Genomic DNA, 23044 nt, shown 5'->3' with positions numbered 1-23044 from the left:
CCGCAGCGCCTGAGTTCCGCGAACCCTGGAAGCGCATCCGGCCTGCCCCTGCCAGGAGGTGTAAGTTGTGGGGGCCGGGTGGGAGAGATCTCTCTGATAGTGCGTTGTCCCCGCAACGGATCTGAACCTAACGCGATCTCGAAAGCCCAGGACTCTGCTCACCTGCGTCATGGCAGTCCCAGGTGAAGATCAACCTCAGGGCCCCCTTCAGAGAGGAATGGGGCGAGCAGTGGAGTCCAGGGAGCGGGGCGGCGGGGGAGTCCTCAGGGATTCGAGCGAAGGCCTGAAAATGCCCGGAGTTGGTTGGTTTACATGGAAAAGTTTACACTACAAGTCCAAAGGGAGCGGGGAGAGAGGGAAAGATCATCTCCGTCGCTCCGAGGCAAGCCCGAACTGTACAGGATTTCAAGGAAAGTGTATTGTGGGAGGGAGAGAGGACTTGGGAGCAATGAACTGTAGGCCTAAGAGGACACGTTACCCAGAAGACTGACAGGAACTTTCACAGGGCTTCCAAATAAAAACCGAAATGTGAACATCTGGCGAACCCAGGTAGCCATACACATTGTACTGAAAGACACCAAGTCCAGAAGCGCGCCTGGGGTTTGTTTAGCTTTTCCTGTCTGTAGTTACAGTGTGGCCGCAGGCCCGTTTGCTGTGCCCTTCTGGGCCTCAGTTTCTCTATCCGTAAAAGAAGGAGCTTTGTTGAATTACATCTAAGATTCTTTATAGGTTTCACTTTTGTGTTCAGAGATTTCTAACCTAGAAACGGCAAACTGTGCTCCGGGGATGTTTTTGTCTGCTACTCCAGTTTACTGGCGATTTCAGGAGCTGCAAAAACTTCCCCAAACCGTCTTGGTCAAGATGTGTCTCTGCAGAACTCTGTTGGCAGGTGTTTTTAAGAGATATATATTCTCGCCTTGAATCTTGGAGATTCACAATGCACAGTACTGTAGGAAAGACCCTGGAAATGTTTCCAAAGCCCCGACTTTGCTTAAAACTGCCCCTTCCTGCTACTGTTTGAGCGCTGTCTTTGTTCTATGGCAGCCTTTTCTGAACCTTATTCTAGAGACGGGTGGGGTGGGAGGAGTGGCTGCTTTCCTAACTTAGGTAGTTTGCAAAGAAGCACACCTGGAGCTGTGAGAAGAGAGGTGACTGTACACTCTTTATTGTGTTGTAGTGAGCATGACAGACACCCTTGCTCTCTTAGAACTCAGCAGGGAAAAGGGAGCAATTTGCAGAAAGTGGAACTAATGTCGTGGCAAGTAAAATTGTAAGGACACCTAGCAGGATATAGAGAGTACAGAAGGATGTTCCAGATGAGACCTAAAGAAAGGTGAGAGGGAGGGGAGCCTGCAGGGAAAGGGACTGGATTTGGAGAGGAAGAGGAAGTAAGAAGAGGTAATGGCCGGGCGGTGGTGGCGCACGCCTTTAATCCCAGCACTCGGGAGGCAGAGCCAGGCGGATCTCTGTGAGTTCGAGTCCAGCCTGGGCTACCAAGTGAGTTCCAGGAAAGGCGCAAAGCTACACAGAGAAACCCTGTCTTGAAAAACAAAACAAAAAACCAAAAAAAAACCAAGAAGAGGTAATGAAAGATGCCTGCCGTGGCTAACCTTCAGTATGTAGTGTGAGAGAAAAGAGAAATTAACTAGAGATAATCACAGTATCGAACATTTACTATGTAACCCATGCATCCGATACTATGTCAAACATTGTAATTTTTTTCCTTTTCTTTAATATAACCACTGTTGCAAGATAGCTGTTAATATTTCCACTTCACAGACTGAGGGACATAGAAATCAAGTAACTTGCCTATTACAAGAGCTAATGGCTGGTTATTCTTCCCCACTGTGTGTGAATGCATTTCCCAACCTGTCCATGGCACAATAAGGAGATGTCCTGTAATTGAAGTACATTAAGCAAGAACAAAGTGTTTGGATATTGATAGACAATAGGAAACCACTTAAGGGTTTGAAGAAAAGTTACATTTTAGGATGCAGTAACCTGGAGGAGGGTTAGTGAATTTAGAGGCACAGTTGGTAATTAGGGGTGATTCTGGTGCGTTATCATGACACCTGTTGAGGCTTTGGTCCAATGAGAAGCAGCTAAGTTGGAGGTATGTTTTTGGTGGTAGAATCACTAGGAATTGATGATTGCTTTGATATAGGTAGAAAATGAGATTCACTTTGTTCTTGATGTTAGATGATTGGGGAGACCTCATAACTGAGAAGACACCTCCCAAGAGCAGAGTTTAGGGGCATGGCAACGTGTTCAGTTTGGAACTTGTGTTGAGGTTGGTCAGACACAAAATGGAAATAGCTAATAGACAGCATAGGAATAAATAGATCTTAGGCAAGAAGTTAGTCAAAACCAACACATATAAGAATTAAGGGATAAAGCATGAGACTGTATAGACACAGTATGTAATGTATGAAAAAGGAGTTCTGACTGGAGCCTAGGGAATAATAGCATATGAGGAGATATCAGAGAGAAACAAGTCTGAACAGTAGCTTGCCTAGGCATTTCGAGAGGCTCTGGTGGCCTCTACATCACACATCTGCACCCGGAGTTGGCCCACTATTCCTGTTTATTATTTGAGCAGGCTTTCTGAGCACCCGTGTGGTATGAGCACACTGTAAAACTTTAGGAATGAAAATGTGCTGCTTAAGAACAGGGACAAAAATCGACTTTTCTTCTAGCTTTGTTTGAGATGCTCTTAAACTTAAGACCAGTGTTAAATTCAAAATAATGCTTCAAAGCATAATAATAAATTGTGTCATTAAGCTAGATGGAACGACTTACATAAACTGCTTAAACCCACCAAAAATCAAGATAATAGGCATGACAGGTGGCATGAACGCACAAGGCAACCACTTTAGAAAATACAGACACAAAAAGTTGTTAAGATAATTCCTTGGCTGATCGATCCAGACACTGCATGGGAGGAAAATAGGGCTCCATTGAGGCGATCATCAAGGGGGACAAGTATTGTGTCATGCTCCTTTATTTTAGGTGTGATGGATTCGGCTTGGGGTGATTCTGCTGCTGGTTATTATAAGGTATAACTATAGAGTAATGAGGCTGCTTTTCACAAACCACCAGCCTTGTCTGTTTCCCTGGTCACGTGCTTCCACGGCTGTTCCTCAGCATTGTATGCTAGCTTACACAATTATGTAGGTAACAATGAGATACTGAAGACCTTAGAAAAATCTTAGACACTTGGTTATTTGACAAATAGCATTGAACATAGGATTCAGGAAAGTTTACTTTCTTTGGAACATATCTTTGCTCATCCACAGTTGTTCAGATTAGCTCAGTTGTTGAAATTGTATCCGTAAGTCACTGTTCTCCACTACGAGTGGACGAGGCACAAGTGGCAATGTGTGTTAGTGATATGGATGGCACAAAAGCTAACCCTTTTAGGTCTCTCAGGGAAGTCTGTCCCCAGGGTAGAGGATGACAATGCTACCTTAGCATTTCAGTCTCACATCCGGTCAGCATATTGCTGAAGCATCTACGTAATAAGGGAAATGTGAAATCACACGACAACCTGTTTCCTTCATTCCTCAGCCATTCTATAGGTACTTCTTCTCTCTCTAACGTGGCTGCTGAAATAATGGTCATAAACTCATGTCTGATTCTATCATTCCTGGGAGGCAGACAGTTAACTGTGGATTTTGTAATTTTCTTTAAGCCACTTAACCTTTCATAGGCTCTTTTATTGTCTCTAACTAAGGGGACAGTGTTTTGAATTTCTTCAGCTTCTAAAATATTAAAGCTTCCTTCTCTATGAGAACGAAGCATATAGCTCTGAGCATGACCAATTCTTTTCTACCTTTGTCTGCTCTTCTTATGTATTCTGTGATGATGCGAAAACCTGACTTGGCTCTTTTCTGACCTCTCACATGTTTTTCTTTCTGTGCTGTGTGGCTTTGTTATTGTCATCCCTTCATTATATATTCATACCTGCCTCAGGTTTTCAGCTGATAGTCTTGCCTGCCACTTTTTATGCTTATTAGCAAAATTATGTGCTGTTTTTCATTGCCCAGCACGGTCAGTCTGTCATGCATTACAGCTATGAGTACACTACCCTAGATAACCTAGTATGATGTAGCTTTTTGTAGTGAGGGACTTTATTCATTTTGATGACTTTTCTAATGCCAGTTCAGCGTTACACACCCATTTACAGGAATTATAGCTCATTTATGACAAGCACAATACAGTGCTGGCAGGCTTTACTGTTTCATTAGACAACAGATTAAACTATTGTCCCGTGACAATAGTTTTTGGTTATGTACCCAGGACTTATGGGTACCTGGGCTCCCCTGTTAAGATCTCACTGATTTGAGCAGAGTGAAGAGAGAAGTTAGGGATCATAGGATCCGGAAGGACCACAGGCTGTTGTTCTCTTAGTTGGAGACAGTTAAAACATATTCTTAAAGGAGACTTTGGGGATTTCTCTAACTGTCCCTATAACTTCTTGCTAAGTATACCTCAGATCTGCCTGAAACTCGCGATACAGCAGGCTGGCCTCAAGTTAAAGGCAACCAGCACGAAGCAGTCTCTGCGATTGCTAGCGAGTGGCACATACCCAGCTTAGCTTTTCCTTCATAGATTATTTTGTGAAGCAAATAGAAGGAAGAGTTTTATGCATTTAAGTTAGCTAGTTTTGTATCAGTAGTTTAAGGGGATGGATTACTTTCATCCCTCTTTTAGAGATCAAATGATTAAGAGACATAAACAAGGACATAAACATAGGACATCTGCTCTTTCAAAGAATTCCATCAAGAGATTAATTTAGCCTACTGTTTAAATTCATGCGACATTTCTATTTCTGTTATTTTTTCTATTTTAGTTTCATTATCCATGTGAGATCCCAAAGGAGAGTATATCTACAACTGTTAGTATAAACCAGTGGAAAGGTTTAAACACTCGTTTTATTTTTGCATTCAGCTTTCACAGGACAAAATTATATATTGTACAGACATTAGCATTCCTATATTTAATATCCCTACTATTTGAGGTTAAATACACACACACAATAAATTTATATTCTATAGAAAGAGCCCCACAGTATATTAACTTAAATGATAATAAGATGATCAGATGGAAAATTTGTTACAAAACAGAAGAAATCCAACCCACTGTTACTGAATCTAATCAAATTAAAAGTGAAAAGATGGCGCCCTGGGGTAGAGGTGATGCAGTTGCTAAGTGATACAGAGAAAGCTTAATTGCTTTAACTGCTTACTTTTGGCATTAAATGATTATGTCTTCAAAGTACAAGGCAGATAATAAAAGTAGGAAACTAAGTCCTACTCATTGCTGTTACGGTATCCGAGGTGCTCAGCAAAGAAACCACCTAAATGCCTGCTCCATGATTAAGGGGGGACGTTTTTGTTGTAGATAGAAGAGGGAGAATAGCCAGAGGCATCTGGGGGTGTCTGCCATGCCTACCTCTCAGGGACAAAGAGAGGAGCAGAGAGAAAAGGTAGGCAGAGAAGCAGATTGGCAGTTGCCTGGTATATGGGAACAGAGAGAATAGCAAAAATGATTGGAGAGTCCTGCCTGTTATATGGGGTTATGTTGCAGGGGGAGGAGGCAGGTTAGCCTGAACAGCCTGGGAACTAGTGAGGGGCCCCTGATCTGATGGAGGCTTGTTAGAGTTAGTACAGGACTAGATGCCCTTTGCTGGAGATTGCGGGGGGAGGGGCGGGTAGGAGTGGATGAGAAAGTAACGGCTTTTCCTGGCGAGCAGAAACAAAGTTTCTGAGGAATGCTGAATGCCTAGCCTGTGCTGAGCCCAGACTGCCATCTTGTATAGTTGGGACCTGACAGTTCCAGTTTTCAGTGGCTGAATGTTGACTTTGAACCTAGCATGGTGTACCTGCCTGGAGCCACAGCACTGAGGAGCTAGAGGCAGGAACAGCGCCATAACTTTGAAATCACACTGGCCTACATAGTAAATTCCAGGCCAGCTAGGTCTACAGAGCATCGCTCAAAGTTAGTCTTTGGCGTGGGGAATCATAGGCAATATACCTTCCAAGTAACTGCGTTTATGTCAGATCTGAGTTTTCACCGAGAGAATCTCCTGACTTGTTTTCCTTCCCTTTCTTTAGCTGGTTTTATTTCAGTTTTTGAAACATTGTCTCCACTGTGTAACCCCAGCAGCTCGTGAGCTTCCTTCTTTTCTGATCCTTTTCTCACTTTTGCTTCCTACTGTTGCTTTTTTTTTTCTTTTTTTTCGAGACAGGGTTTCTCTGTGTAGCTTTGCGCCTGTCCTGGATCTCACTGTAGACCAGGCTGGACTCGAACTCACAGAGATCCGCCGGCCTCTGCCTCCCGAGTGCTGGGATTAAAGGCGTGCGCCACCACCACCCGGCTTCCTACTGTTGCTTTTTGTTAGTTTTCCTTCTGTGCCAGCTGCTTTACTAAAATATAACTTACATATATTAAAAGACCTGCAGATAAAAAAATGTGCAGCCCAAAGAATTTGTGTGTATGATAGACAGTGGTTCTCAACCTTCCTAACGCTGCGGCCCTTTAATATACAGTTCCTCATGTTGTGCTGACCCTACACACAAAATTATCTTTGTTGATACTTCATAACTATGATTTTGCTACTGTTATGAACCGTAATATAAATACCTTTTACAATGGTCTTAGGTGACCCCTTTGAAAGAGTTGTGGGTGTTCTTGACCCACAGGTTGAGAACCACTGCTATAGATGAAAAGAAATAGATAATTGAAGTAAAATTCAATTTCCTTCTTAATATAAGCAATATCACCAACAGTTCTGTGATACAAATAGTATAGCTTTCTTTCCTCTTCCTGTATGTGTTAAAGATTGTTACATTTCTTTAAACACTGGTCCCATTCCCTCATACCATAACTTGTGCAGTATTCTCCTCACATTTAAACTCCTTCTGTTCTTAGAGTGACAGTGTTGCTGTGATGCACTTTATTCATAGCTGGTTTGCGTTTGTGCAAGTGAACTGTATGGGTTCTCAGACAGGGGGTTGCTGGATTAAGGCCTTGTGGTAGACCGTGCAGTGCTGAGCTCCACCCCGCTGACCCTTCCGAGTACGGCACTCAAAGCTCTCCTCAGGTAGTTCTACCTGAGCTCCTTTGAGAAGTGAAAATGGAGTCCTGCCACCATTTTGAATGGGCATTTCACATACAGAGAAAAGTGAGCGTCTTTTCCGCGTTTTAGGTTATTCCTGTTTCTTTTCCATGTACTTTCTGGTCCGCTGGTTGCCCCTCTCCCGTTTTTTTCCCCAGTGGCCGTTTGGTCTTTTCCTCAGGATAAGTTGATTTTCCACAGTGGGGAGTTTGTCCCTCCTGCAAGTTACAAATAATGTTTCACAACCTTTCAAGTGTGTTCTGAGTTTGCTCCCGGAGGTTTTCACCACTGGAATGCAGCCCTCAATGTCCCCCTCCCCCGCGACAGACACACACACACACACACACACACACACACACACACATACACCCCTGGACATGGAGCCCTCAATGCCCCCTTCCCCCACAACACACACACACACACACACACACACACACACACACACACACACCTGGACATGGAGCCCTCAATGCCCCCTTCCCCCACAACACACACACACACACACACACACACACACACACACACACACACACACAACCTGGCCCTGTCATGCACTTCTATGGTGACCTTTAGATTGGAGGTCCTGATTACCATGGATAACGTGAAGAGGGCAGGAGGCATCACTGCCTAAGCCAATTTAGTGTGACTAAACCAAGAACAACATCCAGGAACTACAAATAACTGGGAGAGAGGATCTCTGCGCTGGGAAGGGGCCTCACCATGTACCAGCCAGAGTTCTTGTCTGAACACCAGAAAACGAAAGGTTAAGTTGAAAAAGAAAGGTGCCAAGGAGTTTATTAAATCTAAGAAAACCCTTCCTGCCATGCTCAGAAACCAGAAAAGGCGAAGCACACCAAACCGAGCATTGTGCACTGCCGTAAGTGCTTTGGAAAATGGACTTTTTTCCCCCCAAATAGGCCAAACTGGCCTCAAACTCACTCTCTAGCCCAACTAGGCTTGAACTCAACATCTTCCTGCATCAGCCTCCAGATGTTGAGATTACAGATACTGAGCTAGAAGCTAGGTCTTGACAACAGGGTGAACTGTGATTACATCACTTTTCCCAGGTCTGGTGTCATCGGCCTTGGTCTCGAAGGCCCACGCAGAAGCTTTTCACTGGCCAGGCAGTCTGGTTGCAAATGGTCACAAATGAAGCTGGGATCTGAATTTAGACAGAGGCTATCGTGGAAGGAGCTTGTAAGAAGGTCTGGTTATTTCTCTGTCATAGAAAGTTTCGTCTTGGTTAAAGAAGATAGCCTGGGGAAAGTTTCATGTTCTGTTCATTCTAGAAATACCAAGCATTTGAAGAATGAGTTCACGTCAGTGTCTTTTGCTATGTGAGTTCAGCTCTAGCACAGGCAGAGGTGACTTCACACCTGCCTGTTACTGTTAGTCTGTGGCAGCAGTAATGGTGCATGAAGCAGTTGTTCAGTCTTTCTCAACATCTGTGGTTTCTATGGAAACAAACTTAACACTGACCCATATTCTCTGAGCTTTTTCGTCAACATGCAATTATTTTCATAATGGTGAAGCCTTAGATTTTATTAATCTAGTCTTATTCCACAGTGGATACTACTAACTGTGGCATGTGGGTTCTTATAGGACAAAGTGGAGGCACGAGTCTAAAGGGGAAGAAATCAGTGCACAGTGCTCAGAAACTTCAGCAGTGGCACCTTTTCTGATTTAAACATGTAAATACCATAAAAAAAAGTGACACTCTCTAGAGTTTGAGGTGAAAGTAGGCTTCAGAAGAACTGCAACTAATGAGTTCTTAGGAAGGTGGAGGAGGGTGTGATGAGTGACGTCACATGATAGAGCTGTCACTCAGAGAGAGGCTAGCAGGGAGATGTTGACAGCTGTGCTATGTTCATGGGAGGCTCAGATGTCAGCAGCGGGATGCAGCATTCACCTGATCCCATCACCTGGATGCAAGGTGCACTCCACTAGGATGTTCTCTAAAGATGTGGCAGCAGAGTAGTGCTTGGTATTCAAATGCACATTGTAGGGCCCTGTTTCCAAGAACAGTTCAATTAGTATAATTTTTTCCTCCAAATTAGGAGTAGGGGGAAAGAACTAGTGTTTCAAGCTTATCATGTTGAAGAAGTGGTCTAAGAATCATTTTCATTTATAATTACTAATGTTTTCTATCTGCTCTCTACATTTTACAATAGTCTCACATTGGGATGATAACTTCATTTGAAGGATTTAGAAAGCAGATCCCCTTCCTCAGAGAAAGGGAATAATATTCCACTGGGCCTTGCATTGCTTCCCAGAAGCCACTGTCAGAGGTTAAAGATATTTTAATGTTCAGTGGAATATTCGGCCACAAAAAATATTATAATTCTGGTGCATGCTATAATATGGATGATTCGTGAAAACATTGTGTCACACTTTTAAAAAGGACAGATATTGTCTGGTTTCTCCAGAGAGGCAAATGTTGTTAGAAAGTAGACTAGAGTAGCTGAGATTGGGGAAACATGAAGGTGTTTAGTGGGTGTAGTTACCCTTCTTGATGGTAAAAATCATTTAGAGAAGGGCAGTAGTTGACAGCTCTACATCATTGTGACTCTTTTCCTTGCTGCCGAAATAGACATTTGAAGGGATTCAAATCCTCTCTTTGGTGTGTATTTTGTCACAGTTTTAAAAATCAGTTTCTTTCATTCGTAATGTTTATGTCTTCAGCACCATCTGCATGTACTGACTACACAGAAAGACTACTGTGGATGTTTGTGAGCTTTTACCAGAATTGAACACTGTGAATGTTTGTAAGCTTTTATCAGAATTAAATACTGTGAATGTTTGTGAGCTTTTATCAGAATTGGACATGTGACTACTTTGTTTTCACTTCCCAAGGTTCAAGTGCTGACTTAAGTTATTTTATTATGATGCCTAACAAGTACAGTGAATTTTATAGAATTTTACCATTTTCTTTGAGAAAGGTGGAATTATTTTTTCTACTGAAACACAAGAACATTTGTTACACCTTAGTGGGTGGGTGGGTGTGTGTGTACTATATATATAGTAAATTAGTTAAATTTCAACAATAAGCTAGAATTCCTTCCCCAATGATGTGGGATTCCTAAAATGTTTAAGCTCTCAACTATAATGCTGTGTTCATAATGAATTAGAAAAAAAATGTATGTTCCTGAAATATTAGCCAAATGATTTGGGTAAATTTACTTTCAGTAAGTTCAATGTTAAAAAAGTTGAGTAGTGTTGCTAAGATTAGTTGTTGTTGTTGTTGTTGTTGTTGTTTCTTAGAACAAAAGGTTTTCTTAGAGTTTTATCTTATGATAACGTCTTTATTTTCACTTACTTGCATTTCCCCAAATGTTTTCCAATTGTGTTTCAGGTTGCAACAAGGACAATGTCCGAGCAGGCTGCAAAAAGTGTGGCTACCGTAAGTACCTGAAAAGCGACGGCGTCCTGTCTCCTGTGTGTGCTGAGGCCATTGCTTCCCGGGGCGGGCTGGGCTGGCTTGGCGTCCTGACTTCAGCAGCTCCGTGGGTAGCCCCTGAGCTCCTCCAGGGTTTAGAGTTGACTCAGTGTGTGATAACTAGCAAAGGTGCCATGATATGAGGGGTTGGGGGAGATTAGAAGTTTGGAGAAAACAGAACTAAGATAATTTAAAAGATAAACATAAAAGACTATGTACTTAAAAAGATAAGTAATGCTGGAGAGATGGCTAGGCAGTGGAGAGCACTTACTGCTCCAGTAAAGGACCTAGGTTTGATTCCCAGCACCCATGTGATAACTCATAACCATCTAAAACTGCAGACCCAAAAATCTAACATCCTTTTCTGGCCTCCACGGGCACCAGGCGTGCACATGATACACATATATACATGCAGGGAAAAAACAAACAAACAAACAAAAAATACATGTAAAATTAAATAAGTAAATCTTTAAAAAAATTAAAACATGTATGTATGTATGTATGTATGTTTGTATATACTATATATGCACCTATGTATTGCTTTGTTTCTGGATACCAGATAAAGAGTAAAGGCATTAAAAACAATTTTTGAATGCTTTCTGAACTTATCCCTTTGTATAAGGGATTGATTCCCAGAATTTTTCCTCATATGCAAAAAAAAAAAAATCTTGATTTCAACAATATTTCCAATGTGATTAATATAATAGAATTAGAAGGTACACCCAAGCCTATGTAATTACATACAGTGTCATATGATTTGATTCTGTAATCAGCATTCCTGGAGGAAAATCCAGCAGCTCCACAGGCCTTCCCAATAGTTATTCCTGGCAGCACTTGCTGTCTCTAAAGTTGTTTGACATCTGTGCTAACTACACTGGCTCTTAGAATATTCCACTTCATTGAAGTGTTATTTCTAACAAGTATAACTGATTTAATAAAGATTTCCCACTTCATTGAAGTGTTATTTCTAACAAGTATAACTGATTTAATAAAGATTTCCGTGAAGACCAAGGAATTGATTTATAAACTTTGTTATTTAAAAAAAAAAAACTTACAAATAAATATCACAGACCACAATTAGATAACTGTGAAGAAGGTTTCTGGTCTTCATTTTCATGGACATTCGCTTCTGGCGGTTCTGACAACAGATGTTTCAGGTAAACACCTCAGCACGTACTAGATGTGCGACAGTGGCACACGGCTTAACCGTTCTGTGTTGGTTTTCTGTCTGCAAAATGAGTTAATTATAGTCCCTAACCTCGTAGAGGTTGCTGTGAATATTAAGTGAGCTTGTGTAAGTAACGACTCTAGGTCACTGGCTGGCCATGGTTGGTCCTCGATGCGTGATTGTTGCATTAAAAAACTGAGGCTCTTCCATTACAAGATGGGAAAGTGGAATTTGAACGCTGGTTGTCAGAGTTCATGCTGTGCTGTGCTTTTTCTGTTTTTCTTACTTCCCGTGGTGGCAAATGTACCAAATGTAAATCTTAACCATTCTTCAATAAACCATTCTGAGCATTAATTACCTTCATAGTTCTGAACAGCCATCCCCACTTTCTATTCCAAATCATTTTGGTAACCTCGAGTAGAAACTCTAGCCGTGAAGCAGAAATTCTGTGTACCCTCCTTTCCTTAGCTCTTGGTCATTTCTGGTACTCTACATAGTTCTTATTAGAGGAACCATACACTGTTTGTCCTTTGCGTTTTACTTAGCATAGTGTTTCAAAGTTACCCTGTGTTGTACTGTGCACACAAGTTGACATTGTTTCTTTTGGTAGAATGTTGTTGCATTGCGTGGATATACTACACTTTCTTTATCCATTCACCTGTGGATAGATACTTGGTTGTTTTTACCTGTTAGCATTACAAATAATGCTATAGTGATCATTGATAGGTCCCTGATTTTCATTCCTGTAGGAATAGTCTTAGGAGTGGAATTATTGAATTGTCACCTGGACTTTTTGAGAAGACACCTAATTTTTCCACCCTGGCTATCATTTATATTCCTACTACGAATACATAAGGCTTCCCTTGTTTCTACATCTTCCCCAGCATTTATAATTGTTCCAGTTTGATACATTGTATAGGCTTGGGTGATACTAAGAAGTATATATTTGGTTTGATCACTGTCTCTAGTTCCAGATACAGATCTGGTTAAAAAAAACCTTGCATTTCCCAAGTGAAAGAGCTAATAGGGGTATCTCTTGTTATCTATAATAAATACTTTTCAGCCAAACATGAGTTTCTTCTTATGACTCTTAGTGCATTCAGTGTGGACACTGATTGACAGAGAACCACACAGATATTTAGAAGGCTGAAACCGGCCCTCCAGGGAAAGGAGAGAGAATTCATAGAGGGTGACTTCAGTCACCAGTGGCCAGTGATTTAATTAACCATTTATGTCTGATGGAAATCCATAGACACTTTTACACTTCAGAGTTCTGAGAACTTTGGGGTTGGTAAATATACTACGGTACTGGGGGGATGGCACACCCCGAGAGGGCTGCCCCCCATAGACACGTCCAGATTTTCCCTGTGCGTCTCTTCCATTTAGCTGCTTGTGAGCTGTGGATATCATAGTAAATGTGAATGGTAAGTCATCTGCTTCCCTTGACTCAGTGAACCACCAGATTTGAGGAGCTTCCAGGAACTCTATGACTTTAGAGCTGGCCAGTCCATGTGAGTGGCCTAGATTTGTGATTGACATCTGAAGTTGGAGAACCTTGTGAAACTGAACCCTTAATCTGTGGGGCTGCACTAAGCCTAGAAAGTGTCCAGGATGAACTTAACTGGGCCAGCAAGATGTCTCAGTGGTTGGCATGCTCACCCCACGAGCCTGCTGGTCTGCCTGTCCCTGCAGTGCCTATAAAGGTGAAGGAGAGAGCCAACTCTGCAAAGCTGCCCTGTGACCTCCATATGCACACCTTGGCACAGGTACGTGCCCCCCCATAAGAAGAAATAAAATTCAGGAATGGACTTAATTGTATCATACCCAGTTAGTACCCAGAGAGTGAAGAACTAGTTGTTGGTGTGGAAAGAGTTACATATTGCTGTGGGAAGTGTTGTGAGTACGGTCCAGCCCATCCTAACAGGTGTGAAGGTAGTTGTATTCCATTTTTGTTTTGATTTGCTTTTCTCTAATAATTTGGAACCACTGCTCATATAGTTTGGGCCATTTGCATTTCTTTTCTGAAGATATTTGTTTGTCTTGCCATTTTTTTTAGACTAGGTCATGCTTTCACTGAGTTTTAGTTGTTTCTTACATGCAGTGAACAGATATCAAACGCTACCAAACATGATTTATAAGTATTTTTCCAGTTATGTTATGTTTCCCTTTCCTGATAACGTTCTTTGCAAAAGGCTCTTTAGATTGATAAAATTAAATTGGATGAATTTCTTTTTCTTTTGATGCTCTGTGCTTTTGGTGTCACATTTAAGAGTCTATTGACAAATCCAAAATGGCCGAGATTTACCCTTGTGCTTTCTTCTAAAGGCTTGGTGGCTTGGGACTTTGTATTTGGTGTCTGTTCATCCTCTTTGAGTGTGGTTTGGTGTGCAATGTGATGTGAGGTCTGTGTTATTATTTAAGGTGTAGGAAGACACTTGCCCCAGCTGACTGTTGTTCTCCTCCCCCTGAGTGATGGGCACTCTTGACAGAATTCAGCTAGCCATAGCATTTTTCTTTTCTGGTCACTCTGATAGAATGCCTGACGTAGCAACAGAATGGGAGGAATTGCTTCCGTTAGCTTGAGCTTTCCTGGGTTCCTATCTATCGTGGTCTGCTCTGTTGTCTCTGAGAACATGGTGGCAGGTGGGGTGTGATTCACCTTACTGCTGACAGGAAGCAGAGAAGTCCTGCGCTGCTGACATCCCTTTCCCCTTTTATTCCATCTGGGCCTCTACCTCGTGGGAAGTGTCATCTTGGAAGTGTTTCTTCCTTGGGGTGTGTCATCCTGAACCTGGTCTTCACTAACCCCAGAGCTTGATGAGCCGCCCTGCCCCATGGATCACGTCTCTGCCTCTCAGGTGCTGGGACTGCAGGTGGCCACCATGCCCACCTGACCTTTTTTATAGGGCTGTAGGGACCCAGACTCCGCTCCTCACACTGGGATGGCAAGTGCTTCGTTCACTGAGCCAACTCCCCAGACCCTCACATTCTAATATGTCTTTACCCTTCATCTTCCAAGGGTATATTTAGAAAAGAAACTGCAAGGGAATAAACAGCTAGGAAGACAGTGATATCCTAAGCTTCTTTTACTTACACCCAGTAAGAACAACAATCACAACAGACACAACCCGGACTCCGTTTGTAGTTTCACAAGTAATGGTCGTGTCCCTTAAAGGGAAGCAGAAACAGGGTGTGTTCCTTACATGTTCATTGCAGTGCCTGGCCTTTGGGTAGAATGCTAACTTGTATAAAGAAAGACTGCATCCCGAGGAATTCTGGTGGTGATGGTCAGCTGGCCTACCGTGGAAAGCCCGCTTTCCTGTGTCAGGTGCATAGCGCTGGAGGGAAATAATGCGAGAAGAGCAGAGCCAGACCAAGAAGCTGAGCTCCCAGAAGGAAAGGCAACCCACCCAGTGCCGGGATGAAAAGGGTCTTAAGTGAAGCAGGAGTGCATGCTGAACACACAGTGAGTCAGTCACACACTGACTGAGTGGCCTTCAGACCTGTGTGCAGTGGAGCTTTGGAGCCCTGGTGGTGGCAGATGGCTAGAGTGGAGGCCCTGGCATAAAGCCGGGATCCGTACCCTAACTGTCAAGCGGGGATTAGGAGATTTTCACTTAACCGTCCAGGGGTATTAGCAAGAAGGCTCATGGTGTGTTTGAGTGCCTATAAAACAGCAATTACAAGGAAAAGAACAATGCAGACTTGGCAACCAAACCTTGAGCTGTATAGCTTACACTGAGGCAGGTGTCATTTTTCCAGTGCTGTGAAATTATTGTTCAAAATTGATGTTGTAGGGGCTGATGATATAGCTCAGTTAGTAGAGTATTTGTCTGGCATTCACTAAGTTGTGAGTTCAGTCCCTGGCATCATATAAACTCCAGATATAGTGACCCACACCTGTAATCCCAGCACCGTAATCACTTTAGAAGGTAGAATGGGATTGGCATAGGACTGAGGCAGAACTTGAGAAAGATAATAGAACCACTAAAGCGCTCTCCCTCCCCCCAACCCCGTCTGTCTGTCTGTCTGCCTGTCTGTCTGTCTCTCTCTCTCTCTCTCTCTCTCTCTCTCTCTCTCTCTCTCTCTCTCTCTCTGTGTGCCTGTGGGGGTGGTTACTTATGTGTCATGGCAACATGTAGATATCAGAGGGAAACCTGTGGAGTGTGTTCTCTCCTTCCACTGCGTGGGGCCTAGAGATGGAATTTAGGTCCTCAGGCTCAGTGGCAAGTGCTCTTACCCGCTGAACCAACTTGTCCGCCCCACTTTGTCCTTTTTATTCAGTCCAGGACCCAGTCCATGTGTAAGGTGAGTCTTCCCACTTCCACTAACCTAATCTAAGCCCCCAAAGACAGCCAGAGGCTTGTCTTCAGATGATCCTGGATCCTGTTAGGATCAAGTTAGTGATAACCATCAGAGTGAACAATTACTGAAGTCTCCTTACTGGGAGAATTTTAGACAAAATGATATCAGAATTTAAATATTTAGTTTTTTAACTCCTTTAGAGAAGTATTTTTAGTGTTGTTGCTGCTCATGCATTATGACCACTTTAATTAGGTGAAAGATAGAACCGGGTGAGTCAGTAGTCAAGCAGAGGAGGAAAGACTACAGCGAGGGAATAAAACATAAAGTTTCATGTATAAGAGTGTGTTTTTAGTCACCTAATATAAATCATGTAAAATAACCCTGTGCTGATGCAGTGTTCTGAAATGCATGACAAGTGCCCCCACAATGTTTCTTGAATTAGAAGTTCCATTGAAGGCCGGGCGGTGGTGGCGCACGCCTTTAATCCCAGCACTTGGGAAGCAGAGCCAGGTGGATCTCTGTGAGTTCGAGGCCAGCCTGGTCTATAGAGCGAGTTCCAGGACAGGCACCAAAACTACATGGAGAAACCCTGTCTCAAAAAAAAAAAAAAAAAGTTTCATTGAAGATGGGAAAAGTTCTGTTGGAATACTATATTCAAGCAAAAAAACATATAGGGAGAATACTAAACTTCAGCAACAGAATAGAGGTTTAGGCTTTTGTGTTGTGATTAAACTTGTACTCTGTTGCCTCCTATGAAAACACCAAAGCAGAGAGCACAGTACGTGCGTAGTTTGATCCTTCTTGGTTTTGTTTTCTTTATCTAGCTGGTCATCTGACCTTTGAGTGCCGCAATTTTCTCCGGGTCGACCCCAAAAGGGACATCGTGTTGGATGTCAGCAGCACAAGTAGTGAGGACAGCGATGAAGAAAACGAGGAGCTGAATAAACTGCAAGCTCTGCAGGAGAAAAGTAAGCAGTGGGTTCCCTCCTCTCCCCCGGTCGTGTCTCGTTATGTAACTGTGCTCATCGCCAGGTTGTCTTTCTTGTTGCATGCAAGGGCTACAGCGTAGCTAAGAACGTGGCTTTGACGGAAGTCATGGCATGAGATTAGTGATCAGGAGGCAAGTCATCATACAGCATCGTGTGTATAAAAGCCTGGTTATTGTAATGGGATAAACACGATGTTGTAGGTTTGTAAATTTCACATCCTCTATGTAGATATTATACAGAAGTAAACTCATTGTGTTGTAGCTTTTCAGAGAGCTTTAAACAGTAATATTTGTATTATTCCCACTTGTGGTAAGAGAAGCAGTTAAACAGGAGGAGCCCAGTGAGGCAGTCTCTGATTCTTGTTGGTGCAGATACCTAATACCCTCTTCCTTCCTCTCCATCTCCCCAGTGAAGCCCATGTGCCCTGTTTTCCCTCTCCCTTCCTCTCCATCCCCCTGCGGTAACCCGAGTGCCCTGTTTTCCCTCTCCCTTCCTCTCCATCCCCCTGCGGTAACCCGAGTGCCCTGTTTTCCCTTTCCTCTTTGACTCTTCTTAAGTTGGGTCAAGGTGTGTTGTTTGATTACACATATTTGTAAGTTTTCCAATCTTCCTCTTGATACTAATTTCTAATTTCATATCATTGTGATCACCAAGATGCTCGATATGATTTCATTCTTAAATTTGTTAAGACATAATTTATGAGCTAGTGTGATCTCTGGGTTACCTAATTGAAGATACCGCCATTATATTGTAATTACCATCTATGAAAGAAAAGTCATCTTGCAGGCCCTGGCCTGCGTTTACTTTCTACTCTTGTTTCTGTTGACTTCATCTTTCTAAGTATAAACTAAAATGCACGTGCCCACACATGCACACACAGGCAGAGGCGCATGCTCATACACACACACACACACACACACACACACACACACACACACAGCATATTTGTACGTAGACTCATGGTGACTTGGTTTTTTTCCTCCACCTTCTCCCTTAAAGGAATAAATGAAGAAGAGGAGAAGAAAAAAGAAAAAAGCAAAGAGAAAATTAAATTGAAGAAAAAGAGGAAAAGGTACATTTTAACAGGTTATTTGGGTGTTGAAAAAGAAAACCATAAGCTGTTAGTCCAGGAAAGATTATAGATTTTATTTTTCATGTAATCCAGTTAATTTACTTTTAGAGTTTTCTTAGTGAGAATAATATGTTTGTATTTGCTCTAGTGAAGTAGCAACGCCCCATACATTAGAAATAGGAACCAGAAGTGACGTCATCATGTCACTTAGTACATTTGTATTCTGGATTTCCCATTTAGAGCAAAAGCGGAAATTTTGATTAAATAAACATCTAAATTCTTCATATATATTTTTGTTCTAATTTTGAAATTGGATTCTTTTTTTTTTTCTTTTTTTTCGAGCCGGTTTCTCTGCAACCTTGGAGCCTGTCCTGGATCTTGCTCTGTACACCAGGCTGGCCTCGAACTCACAGAGATCCACCTGCCTCAGCCTCCTGAGTGCTGGGATTACAGGCGTGTGCCACCACCGCCCGGCTAAAGATTTATTTATTTATTCATTTATTATGTATACATTGTTCTGCTGCATGTATGCCCGCACACCAGAAGAGGGCATCAGATCTCATTACAGATGGTTGTGAGCCACCATATGGTTGCTGGGAATTGAACTCTGGACCTCTGGAAGAACAGCCAGCGCTCTTAACCCCTGAGCCATCTCTCCAGCCCTTGAAATTGGATTCTAAATGTCTGTATTCTATCATTATCATGACTAAGAAATTAATTTAAGAGTTTCATAAGCCCAAACTTCCTTCAGATCTTTCATAACCCTCACTAGCCATTTGTGAATTTTTTTTCTGGTAAGATTTTTCAATGATTAATTAAAGAAATTGATCAAATGCAGTTAAGAGACAAATCCTCCCCCTGGTTATTAAGTACAGTCTTATTCATACTAAAATAAGTAGACATGTTTTTGAATGTTTGCTCATAGTTAGGTCTGCTCTGGACTTTATTCTCCCAGAATGGCTTCATTTCTTTTTTTAATCAGGTGTTACCACTTTATAATTTTATAATGCACTTGACTACATATATTCTAATACTTCAGAAAACTTGTGAATTGTCAAAGTTAGCTTACTCTCAGGTCTTGGGAGTTAATCTCTAACATAAGACCTGCTGGGAGCAGAGACCTGGATTTCTGAGTAGTGTTTTGTTACTTGTGCTAAGGCAGCAGGCTGCATTGCATGCAGGAAATGTGAGGCTGTGTAGTCTTCCATGTTCTGGCACATTTACTTTGTAGTTAGAGATTATATTCAGACCTGTCCACATCAAGCCTTGCAGACCTTAGGACCTGACACCCAAACTTCTTTGTGCGTGTACAGATAGCCGTCTGATAGTGTGCTGTGCCCAAACCTAGTTTTGCCTTAAAGATGCAAGTCCAGGACCAAAGAGATGTGCAGGCGGAGAAGAAGCTGTGTGAGTGCAAATGAGTAGGCCAGCAAGAGAACAGGAGGGAAGTGGGGGGAAGCTTGGAGTCAGGGACACACTCAGGCCACTCCTGGGGACAGGGACCCCCGAGCCCTGTAGGCCATGCATTCACTTTTGCTCCGAGTCTGTCCTGAAGTTTCTTAGTTTGGGTTTTAGTTCCTAAATAGCTAAGCTAACTTTAAAAAAAAAAAAAATTTAATTAAAATATAATTACAGAATTTCCCCCTTCCCTTTCTTCCCTCCAGCCCCTCCCATATACTTCGCCTGCTCTCTCTCAAATAAATAAATACATGGCTTTTTCAAAAAAGCTTTCAAAAATTATTTCTATGGAGAGAGAGAGAGAGAGCGAAAGAGAGAGAGAGAGAGAGAGAGAGAGAGAGAGAGAGAGAGAGAGAGAGAGAGAGAGGCTCCTACACATATAAATAGAACCTGCTCAATCCATATAATGTTACCGGTATGAACTAACTTTTAAGGTACCTGTTGATTTTAAATTAATTCTGTTTCTGTCTTGTCACATATATTTTTGGTTTGGACATAGGTAAAATGTACTTTATATAAGATCTGAAAAGGTGGAATTCTTGTTTGTTTCTTTCCTTAGCTCAGCCCCACCCCCTGCTGCAGCCCATGTCAGGGAAGGCAATTCTATTTTGTGTTAAAATATTAATAAAGTATAATGATAAATCATCCTCATCTACATGCAGTGTTCATTTAAAAGCTTGCTTTCTGTAACAGATAAAAATTACTTGGAAGTACAAGTGTTCTTTTCTAGCTCTGCAAGCAGAAGGAATCGAGTTCATTATCATGAAAAATCACAGGAATTACAAAAGTGCTTTTATTTTGTTAATTTTCAGCTCTTATCCATTCATACTGAGGAACAATTAGGATCCTTTTTACATTTAGCCATAATTGCATCCTTTTGTGACTTAAGAGAATGTGCTAACGAGTTATTACCTATACAAGTGGGCTCTATGCATGAGGTCGGTGAGCTCTGCTTTAGTTCTCCCTGTAAGATTCTGACAGGCAGGCAGCATGCATACCTGTCACTGCCCCAGAAAGATAATGTCATTCTCACCCCATCTAAAGTGCATTACATTGCTACAGTTAAGCAGAATGGAGATGTAGCTTTATCAGCTTCTGTGACCAAGTGGCAAAAATTTTGAATTCTGCATTTAAAGAGAATAGAAAGTGAATTTTCAGTATCTGTGTTTACACTTCCTCTTCCAGGAATTAAGGCAGCTCAACTTCTACTTAATTCATGTCTCCAGTCCTAAGTGCAGTGTTAGTCATAGTATGTTCTTGCCCATAGGTCTTATTCCAGCTCCACTGAAGAGGACTCTTCAAAACAAAAGAAACAGAAATATCAGAAAAAAGAAAAGAAAAAAGAAAAAAAGAACAAATCAAAAAAAGGGAAACATCACAAAAAGGAAAAAAAGAAGAGAAAAAAGGAAAAACGTTCTTCCCCTAACCGTTCTGAATTCACCAAAAAGTAACCGAATCTTTGGCCTAACTCAGGAAATTGAAGAATTCAATATTTTTCATTATTGTACCTTCCTTGGAATTGCTATGTAATTACGCTTTGCAGAAAATCCCAGCCTCTTCCATAAAGACATTTTTCACATGTTGGGACCCTTATCTCTCTGCCCATCTGTATTAAATCCATCTTATTACTTGACAGCCATGCCTCAAGTATAGATATTTGTACATGCGAAGCACATCCTTTTGGGTATGTGTGTTTCTGGGTGTTGGACCTAAGTTAATGATCACATGGCTTTACTGAAGTCCAACCAAGTCGTCTCCATAGCAGCTACTGAGTGGTGTCCGCCTTCCAGTGATGTAGCTAGGTTGGTGGTAGTGATTTGCTCTTGATACAGAGGATTTTAATAGCTTTATCTACTGTGTAATGTATAAAGATAGTGAAGTTCTTCACTGTTGTTTTTAAATCTCTAGGCTTTTTAAATAGTATCATTGAAGAGAAAACTGCTTTACCGATCTCAAATTTTTAAATGAATGGGATCTATAGGAAGATAATAATGAAAGTATTTATAACAAGTGTCATTGTTTTATGAAATGCATGTTTCTAGCACTTGCCTCCCATGTTTTTATAACAATTAAAATATCCCCTTTTTAAAGAGAATCACTTAGCTTACTAGAAAGTCTGGCAGGGAGATTCTGTGCTGGTCAGGATTATTAGGTAGATCCTGGGTTTATATACACATGTGCCATATTGGCATGGCTTACGGTGATACCTCAAACACCTTTTTTTGTGTGGAAACAGCAAAACCCTCATTAAAACTGATTTTTATTATATCTAGTGTATATGATGCTTGCAGATATGAGTATTGGAACAGTTTTTGTGAATGTTTGCCTATATATTTATTTTTTCTGAAATAGTTTTGGAGTGAGTTTTACACTGAACTTACAACTTCACAGATCGCCAGTGTTGATATTTCCTCTCTCACTTCAGTCACAGATCTTAGTAGCACTGTAAAAAATTTAAAATCAAGAATTTCATCTGTACTTTCAAAATAGAAGACTAGGGGTAGCATCATGAAAGCCTTTGTATAATAGTGAAACTTGTACATAAATAAGCATTCTCAATGACATGTTAGTAGATAGAAATGTTTCTCACATTTTTAATTTCATGGTCATCAGTGTAGAGTATCTTAACATCTAGTATTCCCGAATCCCAACAAGTTAGCTTACGCTGTAAAAGCATTTAAAACCAGCCTGCTAGCTTGGAATAGCATCCGAGTTTCTAAGTACCTTGCTCTGGTACTTACATATCTTCAAGTTGATTAAGTAGAGACGCGGCTGCAAGCAAGTTTGTCAGGGAAGTATACTTGGTCTTGTGGGCTGGAGAGCTTTACCTTTCTTCCCTTGCTCTGCACCCAAACTTGAATGCCCTGAGGGCTTCATACATCCCTTACCATACTTTCCCCTCTGCTCAGGTTTCACAGAAGCTGCACCCACACCCTTCCCTAGCATTGCTTCCATGAGGTGCACGTATCTTCAGCTTTTCCACAAACGGATTACTCTCTTGGCCCATAAAAAGAAATTTTGTTTAGAGTTTAGTCAGTTGTTAGGACTAAAGCACAAAACTTTTAGATTTTTTATTTTTTTGAGACAGGGTTTCTCTGTGTAGTTTTGGTACCTATCCTGGATCTCCCTCTGTAGACAAGGCTGGCCTCGAACTCACAGAGATCTGCCTGGCTCTGCTTCCCGAGTGCTGGGGATTAAAGGCGTGCGCCACCACCACCCGGCAAACTTTTAGATTTTTAAGGACTTGTTTTGTCTACACTAATTTTGTGAAAGTTCACTTCTTTGGTTATCTGGATTAATAAAAGTAAATAAATATTCTCAAGATCCTTTTTAAAAAAATATCAGGGAGCTGAAAGGTGGCTCAACAGTTAAACACTCTTGCTGCTCTTAGAGAGGACCTGAGTTCAGTTCCCAGCATCCTCACTAGGTACCTATAACCCTGTTACTCCAGTCGCAAGGGATCCGATGCCTACATCTGACCTCTGTGGTATCCATG

General features: G+C 41.7%; 1 protein-coding gene across 1 annotated transcript; it reads left to right on the top strand.

The window, feature by feature from the left end:
• Positions 1-21827, top strand: Srek1ip1 (SREK1 interacting protein 1). The gene is made up of 5 exons (XM_059276383.1): positions 1-182; positions 10473-10520; positions 16854-16997; positions 18018-18090; positions 20816-21827. The coding sequence occupies exons 1-5, from the start codon at positions 170-172 to the stop codon at positions 20997-20999; spliced, it is 462 nt and encodes a 153-aa protein (XP_059132366.1). The 5' UTR covers positions 1-169; the 3' UTR covers positions 21000-21827.
• Positions 21828-23044: the final 1217 nt, after the last annotated feature.

This window comes from Peromyscus eremicus, chromosome 11, assembly GCF_949786415.1.
Source record: "Peromyscus eremicus chromosome 11, PerEre_H2_v1, whole genome shotgun sequence".
NCBI classification, from domain to species: domain Eukaryota; kingdom Metazoa; phylum Chordata; class Mammalia; order Rodentia; family Cricetidae; genus Peromyscus; species Peromyscus eremicus.
The sequence above is the reverse complement of the archived record's forward strand: the minus strand, read 5'-3'. Positions and strand labels throughout refer to the sequence as shown.